This window comes from Pecten maximus, chromosome 4 (assembly GCF_902652985.1).
Source record: "Pecten maximus chromosome 4, xPecMax1.1, whole genome shotgun sequence".
NCBI classification, from domain to species: Eukaryota; Metazoa; Mollusca; class Bivalvia; order Pectinida; family Pectinidae; genus Pecten; species Pecten maximus.
In genome coordinates, this window is record NC_047018.1 from 19,725,671 (window position 1) to 19,739,428 (window position 13,758).

At 34.3% G+C, this 13,758-nt stretch overlaps 1 protein-coding gene across 2 annotated transcripts in view; it reads right to left on the reverse strand.

The window, feature by feature from the left end:
* LOC117325438 (cAMP-specific 3',5'-cyclic phosphodiesterase 4C-like) overlaps positions 1–13,758 on the reverse strand; it is a 343,137-nt gene that overhangs the window by 255,185 nt on the left and 74,194 nt on the right. Inside the window, exon 1 of one of the 2 annotated variants that reach the window (XM_033881648.1) lies at positions 8,762–8,869. The exons of the other annotated variant lie outside the window; for it this stretch is intronic. Within the exon in view, the coding sequence (XP_033737539.1) occupies positions 8,762–8,811 (50 nt within the window). The 5' untranslated portion in view covers positions 8,812–8,869. Of the gene's footprint in view, positions 1–8,761; positions 8,870–13,758 lie in introns of those variants that run through there. 2 annotated transcript variants of the gene reach the window in all.

Below are 13,758 nucleotides of genomic sequence, written 5' to 3' on the forward strand. Positions count from 1 at the left end.
AACTGATATTGAGACACCTACAACTGATATTGAGTCACGTACCAACAACTGATATTGAGACACCAACAACTGGTATTGAGACACCTACAACTGGTATTGGGACACCTACAACTGATATTGAGTCACGTACCAACAACTGATATTGAGACACCAACAACTGGTATTGGGACACCAACAACTGGTATTGAGACACCAACAACTGATATTGAGACACCAACAACTGGTATTGGGACACCTACAACTGATATTGAGTCACGTACCAACAACTGGTATTGAGACACCAACAACTGATATTGAGTCACGTACCAACAACTGGTATTGAGACACCAACAACTGATATTGAGACACCTACAACTGATATTGAGACACCAACAACTGATATTGAGACACCAACAACTGGTATTGGGACACCTACAACTGATATTGAGACACCTACAACTGGGATTGAGACACATACCAACAACTGGTATTGAGACACCTACAACTGATATTGTGACACCAACAACTGGTATTGGGACACCTACAACTGATATTGAGTCACGTACCAACAACTGATATTGAGACACCAACAACTGGTATTGAGACACCAACAACTGATATTGAGACACCAACAACTGGTATTGGGACACCTACAATTGATATTGAGACACCTACAACTGGGATTGAGACACATACCAACAACTGGTATTGAGACACCTACAACTGGTATTGAGACACCTACAACTGGTATTGAGTTACCTACAACTGGTATTGAGTTACCTACAACTGGTATTGAGTTACCTACAACTGGTATTGAGTTACCTACAACTGGTGTTTTGACACCTACAGCTGTATTGAAATTTCAAATGAAGCTGGTATCAAGACCAATGCAGCTTGAGACATACAAAAAATGCATAATTTTGTCCTTGACTTTTAAATTACTATTACAATTAATTGATACCCAAGGATGCTCCAGACTGATTAAAACTCCCCTCATTATACAAAATTGAGCCCTCTTTCCCACAAGAATGCTTCAGACCGAATGTCATCAAATGCCCTTCATCCTTGTTGTCGTGAAATGCTATTTTGGATAAAAGTGACCTTAACCTTATAAAAGTGACCTTAACCTTATAAAAGTGACCTTAACCTTATAAAAGTGACCTTAACCTTTCACAGATTACATCAGTTTTTAAACTTATCCAAGGTATGCCTAATGCCAACATTCTTTTAAAGTTTCAACAAATTCTGTCTGTAAATATGACTGCTGCATTAATGACAATATCTGTGACAGTTAATTTTTTTGTTGGTAGCAGGAACTTTGACCTTTCACCAGTTACACCAGTATATTCAATTTCGTCAAAGGTAGGTGCAACCTTCCTGAAACTTATCTGTGAGATTTCATGAGGCTTGTTAGTAAAATATGTCCACTAGAGTGAAGAAAAATAGTGTGACAGAGAAATAAAAGGACAGACAGACAGATGGATGGACCGATACATCAAATAAATAACATCCCCTCTTACGAAAAGGGTGTTAAAAATTATTAATTTCGTCTATAAATAGCAATTACAATGTTTTGGCACAGAAATGCATAATGACCTCTTTATAAATGAAACACATGTCGCCCGATCAAAACAAACAAATCACATATACTGTAAATGAAATCTCGGCCAAGTCAGGAAAGAAAATGAATATTCAGTGACAACTAGATTTAGTGACAATCATGTCAGCACTAGGAAAGAAAAGGAATATTCAGTGACAACTAGATTTAGTGACATTCATGTCAGCACTAGGAAAGAAAATGAATATTCAGTGACAACTAGATTTTGTGACAATCATGTCAGCACTAGGAAAGAAAAGGAACATTTAGTGACAACTAGATTTAGTGACAATCATGTCAGCACTAGGAAAGAAAAGGAATATTCAGTGACAACTAGATTTAGTGACAATCATGTCAGCACTAGGAAAGAAAAGGAATATTCAATGACAACTAGATTTAGTAACAATCATGTCAGCACTAGGAAAGAAAAGGAATATTCAGTGACAACTAGATTTAGTGACATTCATGTCAGCACTAGGAAAGAAAAGGAATATTCAGTGACAACTAGATTTAGTTACAATCATGACAGCACTAGGAAAGAAAAGGAATATTCAGTGACAACTAGATTTAGTGACAATCATGTCAGCACTAGGAAAGAAAAGGAATATTCAGTGACAACTAGATTTAGTTACAATCATGACAGCACTAGGAAAGAAAAGGAATATTCAGTGACAACTAGATTTTGTGACAATCATGTCAGCACTAGGAAAGAAAAGGAACATTTAGTGACAACTAGATTTAGTGACAATCATGTCAGCACTAGGAAAGAAAAGGAATATTCAGTGACAACTAGATTTAGTGACAATCATGTCAGCACTAAGAAAGAAAAGGAATATTCAGTGACAACTAGATTTAGTGACAATCATGTCAGCACTAGGAAAGAAAAGGAATATTCAGTGACAACTAGATTTAGTTACAATCATATCAGCACTAAGCAGGAAGATTGATCAAACTGACCTGGGTCAATCCCTACTAATGCTTGGCTAGACCGTCGTACTTTAAGTAATGAACATCGCACAATACTGTATGATTGTACCATTGTCCACTTATTATTGATGAAACTGACCAGTTAATTCTCATAATGCCACCAAGAGTTTACTCCTAATTGATCTTACATAATCCATTGTCCACTTCATATCTGTTCAGTGTGATGTAAAAAAAAGCACTGGCCAAATATTTGTCAGCTTAATTTCTCAAGCCTTTATCGCAAATTAACATCACATCATGGTACATCATTCTGGTCAATAATTATTGTGTTCGAGACCATGTGTTTCAGACTTTATAAAGAGAGTACTTTGTAGTACAGCAACCTACCTACTTTTTCCAGGTTCACCTGGTAATTTCACCTTATCATAATATCCTCAAATAATACATAATACAGTCATTATCAGATATTTCTCTTATCTTTTAATCAGAATGAATAAATTTCAAAATCAATTTTGGAAGCTAAAACAATTTTTTTAAGTACATAAAAATGTGATGAACATATACATATCCATATTAATCTGTAATAATCCATTAATTGTTTATGGTGTATTTGATAAATACCCTGGAAACTTTATAATGAATTCTTTCTGTATACATGTAAGAAAATGAAATTACCACGTAAACAGAATCAAATAACAAGGTCATATTGTTTTATAAGCTTTGAAAGGATATTGTTAACTTTTTTTGATCACGAGACTGAAGCTAAAGAAACAGGATTTGGAGCAATCTGTCATGAAAACACATCAACAGAGAAGCTAGAGAAACAGGATTCGGAGAAATCTGTCACGAAAACATATCAACAGATCAGAAGCTAGAGAAACAGGATTCGGAGAAATCTCACACAAAAACATATCAACAGATCAGAAGCTAGAGAAACAGGATTCAGAAAAATCTGTCACGAAAACATCAACAATGTGTAAGAGCTTTCAGGCCATTAAATACTTAAAATGTGTCAGTGTTCATCAAGTTATTTTTGACAAATTTGAATTATGCCAAATTACTAAATGGACAAAAAGTGAACCATTGTCAGTATACAGTTGAAGCATTCTCAGTTTGAAAGACTGATATTGTTAGAAATATTGCAGCGTTCTTAGTTTGAAAGGCTTATATTGTCAGTAATATTGCAACGTTCTTAGTTTGAAAGGCTTATATTGTCAGTAACATTGCAGCATTCTGAGTTTGAAATGCTGATATTGTCGGCAACATTGCAGCGTTATAAGTTTGAAATTCTGATATTGTCAGTATATAACACTGCAGTGTGTTTGTCTCTTAAAACCTGAAAAATCATCCAATATATGGGCAATTTTTTAGGGTATTTACAGAATTCATCCAAACCCCATCAAGTATATGGAGAACTGTTCAGGTTATAACAGTATTTATCCAGCTGTAAACCCTTGTTTGGTAATAAACACACCTATGGCTGGTAACATCCATTGATGTCTTATAAGATTGCAGTTCAGTAGAGATCCTCGAAAAATCTTGGTGCCAACCACTAAATGATCTTTATTGGTCATATGAAAGATCTTTTCTCTACTTTGCCCACTTCCTCTTAATCATTTGATAATATGCGAAACCTACTTATCAGTCATTTTGATTTAAAGATCTGATTCAAATTTGAAAGAGCACAACTAAGAACCCCCTGGAATCTACATATCAAGATAGAGCAATAGTTATCAAGAAATAATGATAACAATATTTCTTCTGTCAAAATCAAAGATATTACTGCTTTTCTACCATTTTTCTTTATCCAATCAGATTCAAAATTGAATAGGCATAACTAGGGACCAATGAGAACCAATCAGTGAAGTTTGATCAATATCCCTCCAGTTCTTTTCAAGAAATAGCAATAAGGAACCTCGACTATCAAAATCTGAGATGGCTGCTTGTCAGCAATTTTATTTTCCAGATTAAACTCAAAATTTAATAAGCACAATAAGGGACCAAGGAGAACCTACAAGTGAATTTTGGAAAATATCGCTCCAGCACTTCTCAAGAAATAGCAATAACAAACATCATCTGCTAAAATCCCAGATAGCTGCTGATCAGCCACTATGTTTTCTCAATCAGGCTCAAAATTGAATGGGCACAACTAGAGGCCTAGGGAATCACAAGGGAGGTCTGACCTTTGATGTTGATAGGATGTTAAACAATACTCAACCAAACGGACAGACAATGGACCATGGATAGACTACAGATGGATCATGGGAGCAGGGTGACTTGAAGGACCCACCATCGGATGATATATATACCCCTTCTTTAAGCAAAATTGGATATGTTGCCCCCCCCCCTGCGAATATAACAGGATAAATACGGTAGTGATGACAGTGCATGTCGGACATGTTACATGTATAACACCATACAAATTCTGCTGTATTGTATTATTTCATTTCAGTTTGTATCATGTTTATTACAAAATAATCAAGACTTTTTTTTCCCACTTAAACTGCCAATATACATTTGTGGTCATGAAAGCGATACATGTACTATTATTATTATATACATAGCTGAACACAATGTTACCACAAATAATTTGTCCATTATAGCCCTGTGCATACAAAAGTACCCATACACTTCTCGGTCTGCCATGCAGACTACGTGCGTCAAACATCACCTGATACCAAATTACATGAAATATGAAACAAAATCACAAAAGTGTAAGTCCTACACAAATACACATTTTACATAAAACATGGAAGCTGTGCAAGACTGCGCAATGAAACTGATAGGCTACTTGAATACTATGTAAACACAACATCCACGACTTGTCAGCTTTATACTGCATTTTGATAATTTTTAATCATACATTTTTCAGTTCAAATATGAACAAATTTACTTTAATTTGCTTGATATAAAATGATAAACTTGATTTATATCCTGTTTAAGTTTAAACCTTTATACCTGATAATGAAGAAATGAGATGCTAATGTTTTACCAGATGATGACATTAAGCATATAATTTTTAACACCTACAGACTCTGGTGCAGCAACACAGATGTAGTTTTATCGTATTCACTAACGGTATAGCAAATCTGTTTAACATTTGATCATACATAACCTTTGTCCATTTATGTAGAGGTATGACGTCAGGGTAGAGAGTGCTAGCTTGAGCACTTAAAAACAGGCACCATTGATTGACAGAAAACACAACACATTTGGAAGATGACAAAACAAAAGCGTTAAGAAATATTTATGGATCATGACTTCTTTTAACCTTTAGACCAAATAGTATCACTTTATAATCCATTAAGATTGTACTATGACCAACAGCATGACATTTAGAATATGACATAATGCATTTAGGCCACAGGTCAGCACTTGCCTTATGATATGTCATGCAAATATTGTCACATTTTTACGACATTCATACTAGGTCATGGATGTTCAGCTTGACTGTCAAACTTAATTGATCTTGTCAATTAGATTTTTCAGTCAAATAGTTCGTAGTTTAGACCATAACCATGACATCCATCAAGTTGGTAAACAGATATGGTTACACAGGTTTAAAGCATCTGCTTAAGTTTTTAAAAACATTCCTTAAGGGGATTCCCTAATTAAAATTTTTGCTGATTGTAGACTTTAATCATTTATTATGCCCGAGGCATAAACATCTTTTCAACCATATTTGTTTGTGAAGCTGTGTCTCAACAACCAGCATGTAAGTACTCTATATGAAACAGCTGTTCACAATTGTAACATAGTACAATATACATTACTGTAACTATCAGGTAATATAACATAACACACAGTATACATTACTGTAACTATCAGGTAATATAACACAACACACAGTATACATTACTGCAACTATCAGGTAATATAACACAACACACAGAACATATTACTGTAACTATCAGGTAATATAACATAACACACAGTATACATTACTGTAACTATCAGGTAATATAACACAACACACAGTATACATTACTGCAACTATCAGGTAATATAACACAACACACAGAACATATTACTGTAACTATCAGGTAATATAACATAACACACAGTATACATTACTGTAACTATCAGGTAATATAACACAACACACAGTATACATTACTGTAACTATCAGGTAATATAACACAACACACAGTATACATTACTGTAACTATCAGGTAATATATCACAACACAGAGTACATTACTGTAACTATCAGGTAATATAACAACACACAGTACATTACTGTACTATCAGGTAATATAACAACACACAGTACATTACTGTACTATCAGGTAATATAACACAACACACAGTATACATTACTGTAACTATCAGGTAATATAACATAACACACAGTATACATTACTGTAACTATCAGGTAATATATCACAACAGAGTACATTACTGTAACTATCAGGTAATATAACAACACACAGTACATTACTGTACTATCAGGTAATATAACACAACACACAGTATACATTACTGTAACTATCAGGTAATATAACATAACACACAGTATACATTACTGTAACTATCAGGTAATATATCACAACAGAGTACATTACTGTAACTATCAGGTAATATAACAACACACAGTACATTACTGTACTATCAGGTAATATAACACAACACACAGTATACATTACTGTAACTATCAGGTAATATAACATAACACACAGTATACATTACTGTAACTATCAGGTAATATAACACAACACACAGTATACATTACTGTAACTATCAGGTAATATAACACAACACACAGTATATTACTGTAACTATCAGGTAATATAACACAACACACAGTAATATTACTGTAACTATCAGGTAATATAACACAACACACAGTATATTACTGTAACTATCAGGTAATATAACACAACACACAGAATATATTACTGTAACTATCAGGTAATATAACACAACACATAGTATATTACCATAATTATTTGGCAATAAGTCCCCCATACATGATAACAAGAGGCCCAATGGGCCTGTATCACTCACCTGGCTCTACACCAACTTTGAAGTTGATTGAGGTCATTTCTACACGTACTATGCAGATTACCTCTTTATTCAAATATCAGCGTATGCTTGGTTTTTCATATCAATAAATTTTCTAGTTCTTCATTCCAGCATAATATTTGCCTAATATCAGGTTTCAGAGACTCTTGGCTATCGCAAAATTATTATTTACAGATTAAAGCCGATTTCACCCATGTGACCTTGAAAGGAGGTCAAGGTCATTTATTTGAACAAACTTGGTAGCCCTTCATCCCAGCATGCTACAGGCCAAATATCAAGTCCCTGGGCCTCTTGGTTATTGAGAACAAGTTGCTTGAAGATTATAGCCTATTTGACCCATGTAACCTTGAATGACGGTCAAGGTCCTTTAGTTTAACAAACTTGGTAGCCCTTCACCCCAGCATGCTACAGGCCTAATATCAAGTCCCTGGGTATCTTGGTTATTGAGAAAAAGTCGTTTGAAGATTAAAGCCTATTTGACCCATGTGACCTTGAATGGAGGTCAAGGTCCTTTATTTTAACAAACTTGGTAGCCCTTTATCCCAGCATGCTACAGGCGCAATAGCAAGTCCCTGGGCCTCTTGGTTATTGAGAAGAACTTGCTGGAAGATTATAGCCTTTTTGACCCATTTGACCTTGAATGAAGGTCAAGGTCATTTCTTTGAACAAACTTGGTAGCCCTTTACCCCAGCATGCTACAGGTCCAATATCAAGTCCCTGCATGGGCCTCTTGATTATTGAGAAGAAGTTATTTAAATGAAAAGTTGACGCCGGACGGACGGACGATGGACGCCGCACCACGGCATAAGCTCACTTGCCCTTCGGGCAGGTGAGCTAATAATACTACTCATATCTCTTGCTGGTCAGTCAGTGTATACAAATGCTTTGTCAATATCTGATAAAGTCAACTGAAATCTTTGAGATTATATATCATCCCTGAGCTTATTGCAGGATAACTACGGTAGCATGGAATTATAATATATTAGTGATACTATATAGCTCCACTTGGCTTGGTATATTTAGAATAATGATAGATCCATATGCATCCTTAATCTCGTCCCTGAGCTTATAGCAGGATAACTACGGTAGCATGGAATTATAACATATTAGTAATACCTTATAGCTCCACTTGGCTAGGTACGTTTAGAATCATGATAAATGGGATATACATCCTAAAATGTACAAGGCCACTAGATACAATAGCAATGGTCAAGAATGACCACAGACACTTACCTGATGGTCACTTCAGGGTTTCTGTTTCGTCCACCACCTGAAAGCTTCATATCAGTGAAAGCTGACAAGTAAATTTTCCGACAAAAACAAATGCTGATATTAAGGTATGGATGAGGACGGGAAGTGGGACTGTCTACTGTATATGGGTAATAGGAAGTGATGAATGTGTATAAACTTCGACACAGATGACTGAATTTACAGTTGAGTAAGGTTGTCAGACGCTGGCATTCAGCCTTCATTTGTTGTGGGAAAACTTCACTCCAGCGATGTTTTTATGACTATTTCATGCATAAGTCCTATGGGCATGTTGTTTACTGTTAGTTCACAGGGAGGTAAACAATACTTCTACTTGAATCACAAACAGTTAATATTATCAGTCATTCTAATACTGGTCGAACATGTATAATCTGTATCTTTATAATACTGGTCGAACATGTATAATCTGTATCTGTATCGTGTAATGTTATAATACAATTAATGCCTTTTAAAGAGGTTTCTATTTGGATTGTATAACCTAAAGATACAATATTAAGAGAGGCTGTGAGCTACACATGTTATTATCTATACAAGTAGCTATTCCTGCATGATTGCGTAATTGAAACCAAAAAAGTGGAGAACTACATTTACAACAGCGTGTTTCAGGCTTTTACTGTATTTAGCTTTTATCAAACAAATCACAAGACTAACTTTTATCCAATTTATACATATTATGTTTTAAACATCTAAGCAGCAGGAAATCTTATCACTGTCTTCAGTTGAAGCAATAGGCAGATACTTAGTATCAACATCAACTTCAGAATCAAGTTAAAACATTTCAAAAAGAAATTTTAGGATTGGTAAAATCTTCCTACAATTGCACTATTGCATTGATCTATTCCAGAACTTCCGTTCAGCTTAATGAAATTTAAACTGATTGTTAACCTCAATTCCATATAAAAAACATCAATAAACTGAAATCTAATCCAAATACGCTCAAACTGACGCCAAAGTTTTTCTCAAACAAATAAAATCTTGATTAAATCAGGATTTCAATTTTTTTTTTCGCCAATTCCACTCTGTATATTTTTAGTAAATAACAATTGAAGCCCAAAGTCTTCCATCTTGGTCCATAATGTAACAGAGATAGATTTGCTCGCTGTGCCACGGAACACTGGCGCACAAGCTACTACAGACATCACGCAGAGCCTGTCTTGGAAACCAATGTTATATTGCTTAATTTTTCATGCTAGATAAATCACAAGAGGTTTTTGTCTTTGGAAGGGACTGTCTTTCCCAAGGCACTAGTATTGAATTGCAATGATAATAATAACATATTGTTATTTTCCCCTCAATTCTTTTAATTAAATAGCTGGCTGCATCCCAAGATCAAATTCGTATTTACTTTTTTCATGATTTCAAAACGAGAAATGGAGCTGTTTGGTGATGCAGCCATGTAAAACAAATACCAAAAACATTCTAGCTGACAAGAACAACATTAAATGAATATTGATAGGTTCGGAAATTACTGAGGTGTTCAACTCCGACAGGCCCCAAACACCAAACCCACTCTCCTTAAATGGCAGGCTAATGGGACCAAACCTCGTGAATATTTCCACTACATCAGCTTCTCTAAGCCAGATAAAAAGCTGAATCTCCTCAGCAGGAAAGTTTCTCATTTGTGGAATAGAATGTGAACATTTAAGTTACATTCAGATGGAGTAATAATGTACATGTAACTGAAATCAAAGCTTACAGCCACACAAACTAACATGTTTAAATCAACATCAATCAAGGTGACCTTGACATTTTGATATAATGACCTGGAAATTTGGTTTAAGGATTTCAGAATTAGCATCCTCCAGAATGTAATAAGAAATATTTACGATCTAAGACAAAATTTGACATTGATTCAATCGAAGTCTATAAGTAGTGTAGAATGTTTCCTTCCAATTTAATCCTTGCTATATAGACATGAAGCATTGAAAATACATTTTGAAGAATGCTTTTTATCTTGTTTTCCCTTGAATTCAAATAATATCTTATTCAATTAATGTTTTATTTAATTTTCATAGGAAATAAAAATGTGAATGTATATATAATCTATCATTGCACGAACATCAACACTCATTTTAGGCCCTTCTTTATATTAGAAAGATGTTTGTGACTGAAATCACTTTGTGCTTTTATCAACCCGTGGACATTAGTACACAGTCTATAAAGAATGTACAATTAATCATATTGTGTATGTGACTTCTAACGACAGCAAAGCCAGGAAGTTAGCTCAAAAACACTAAAAGTCCACCATATTCACACCATTTATGGAAAATTCAAAATCACACATCATGAAGTTCAATCCAAGTGTATTATATCTTAACATTCTCCAGGGTGTCACTTAGAGAACCTCATTGATGTTTCTATCAGAAGTGAAATTGATGTCACCGACAATGAAATCAAACTTTTTCATTAAAACCTGATGTTTATTGCACTTTTTACAGTTTTGTCCTTGATAAATCAAAAAGCTGCCGTATGAAACCAATCGCTATTGAAACATGTCAATATTTTATGACATAATAAATGAGGAGCACACATGGTTCATCAACCTTTTGTAATATTAACATAATAAACCTAATATAAATAACAACTAATGACCTTGGTTGAGGAACACACTTGGTTTAATCAACTTTTTGCAATATTAACATAATAAACCTAATATGAATAACAACTAATGACTTTGGTTGAGGAACACACTTGGTTAAATCAACCTTTTACAATATTAAAACTATAATTAACAAAACATTTTTTAAGTATTATCAAGGTTATTTAAAGACATACTGGCAGTAACATTTGTAAACTTACATGTCTCTATTTTCAAGAACAAAAGCCAGAGCTTGACATTGTAGTTATTTCCACCTTAAGTATTTACTAATCTCTGCAATGACAATATATTGCTAGATAAAAGTGAATTATTCTCACACTTTCCAAATCAACCCCTCCCTTAACTCAATTAACTTCAGTAAGTAGTCAGTAGTAAGATGAGATACCATATTAGAAATAAAACAACTGTCTATTTCGAGGAGAAATATGACTAGGATAAAGACAAAACAAGTTTAAGTATTTGCGATCATTTAACCGATTTTGAGTTTCATTATTATTATGTTGGTCTTTTCTTTGTTATCTTATAGTTTTATGTCTTCCCTTTCAGATATTTTCTGCACAACTCAGAACAAATAAATCCTGGGAAATTTGGAGTCTATTCTTTATCATAACACCATTATCCTGTCACAAGCAGATTCAAGACTCGGGACACATTTCTATTAGAATTATACAAATCACGTTACCTAAGTCAATTTTTCGTCTTTCAAACTCTTCCCTGATATGTTGAACACAAAAAATCCATCTAACATCAACAAAAAGCTCTTTTCCCAATGTTGCTTTCAAGATCACAGATGATCAAGATCAATGCTGGTTGTTGGCATCTTGCCTTTTCCTCGAAATCTAATTGATCCTTCGCCCAAATGTCTGACAAGACAATATGGGTGTTATCATCAGATTATCAAGTTATAATCAAACATCCTTTGTCATTATCGTATCTCGATAAAAATGTCTGTCGTAATGCTGTTGGACTTGTCCCTCATTGATAGTTTCCATAGTGACGAATCAATTTTCAGCGTATTTTTATTTTCGAGTCCTTATCTGTCGTGGATGTTTGTCTATAGTTTACGACAGCCCGTACAGAGCCTTAAATCACAGTTGACACAGTAATATTGTATAATATTCCTGTTCTTCCTTTCTTTCACATAAGATCTAATTTAGATAAATAAATTCTTTTATTGCATTTTTACCAGTGAAGTATAGAAATTAATCAAACTGATAAAACTTTTGTAAGAATGTCAGATTTTGCTTTGAAAATATAAGTTTTTCGTATTTTCATGCACAGATTCTCAGATAACAGCAGAAAATGCTAAAATTGCGCTGATCAGTCTTTTCAAAATGGCGTCGTCAAATTGATGTGAAGTAACGTCACAAAGAGTTACTCATGAATTAATATGTTACTGATTCCCGCACTTTTTGACACTATTAATATTTTCGATGTTTTTATTTTAGCTTTTGAGCATAAAAATGGAATAAAAAGAAAATTGAATGGTTCCCGTTGAATATAACACATATTTCACTCGTATGACAGAATATATCAATATTTTTCACTCGTGCTTCGCACTCATGAAAATATCAATATTCTGTCAAATTCGTGAAATATAAGTTATATTCAAAAGGAAAACCATTCAATATCCTCTTTATATTTATACACAGGCTTATCAGTATAGTTTTCAATAAGGCCCCACTACCTATTATCCCTGATCTATCTTTTAATTTCCATTCCTACATATTGTCCCTATATACATTACATACTCAACCTTGATACAGACTTAACAAGTTATCTCCCTTGGAACAGTTTCTGTAAGGCTCTGTGAAACATAAGGCCTGGTCAGTGAGGCCAAAAATAAGTACATGTATTTATTTTATGTGACATTTACTATGTCACAGGGTGTTAAAAAACATCATCTAAAGAAACTCATCCCTACCATCTAGATTTACATCTGTATAAATAATACATATATAAGGATGTCAAAAGGAACATTTTTTGTAAGTCGAACATTATAAAAAAAAACAGACATTTTCTCAAATCAAACATGCTGAGGAATCACATGAGATGACGTAGAGGGTCACGTGACTTCAGGACTAGAGGATCTCTTTGTTTATGTGTACGCTTTGTTTTTCTCTGTCTTTTTAATTACTAATTCATCGTGATTTGTGGCTTAGCTCATCTTTGAACTTAGCAATAGTGACAGTGAAGTGTCATTGCTTCTTTTCGTGTTGCCATTTCGGCAAACGGAGCTGGATTTTCTGAGCACGTGGACTTTGTTTACATTCAACTTGTGTTGTGCTCGTCATGGCTGACGAACCTTTGAACTCGAAGCCACGAAAGGGTCAAGGCATCATAGCCATTCAACCCGCCTTGG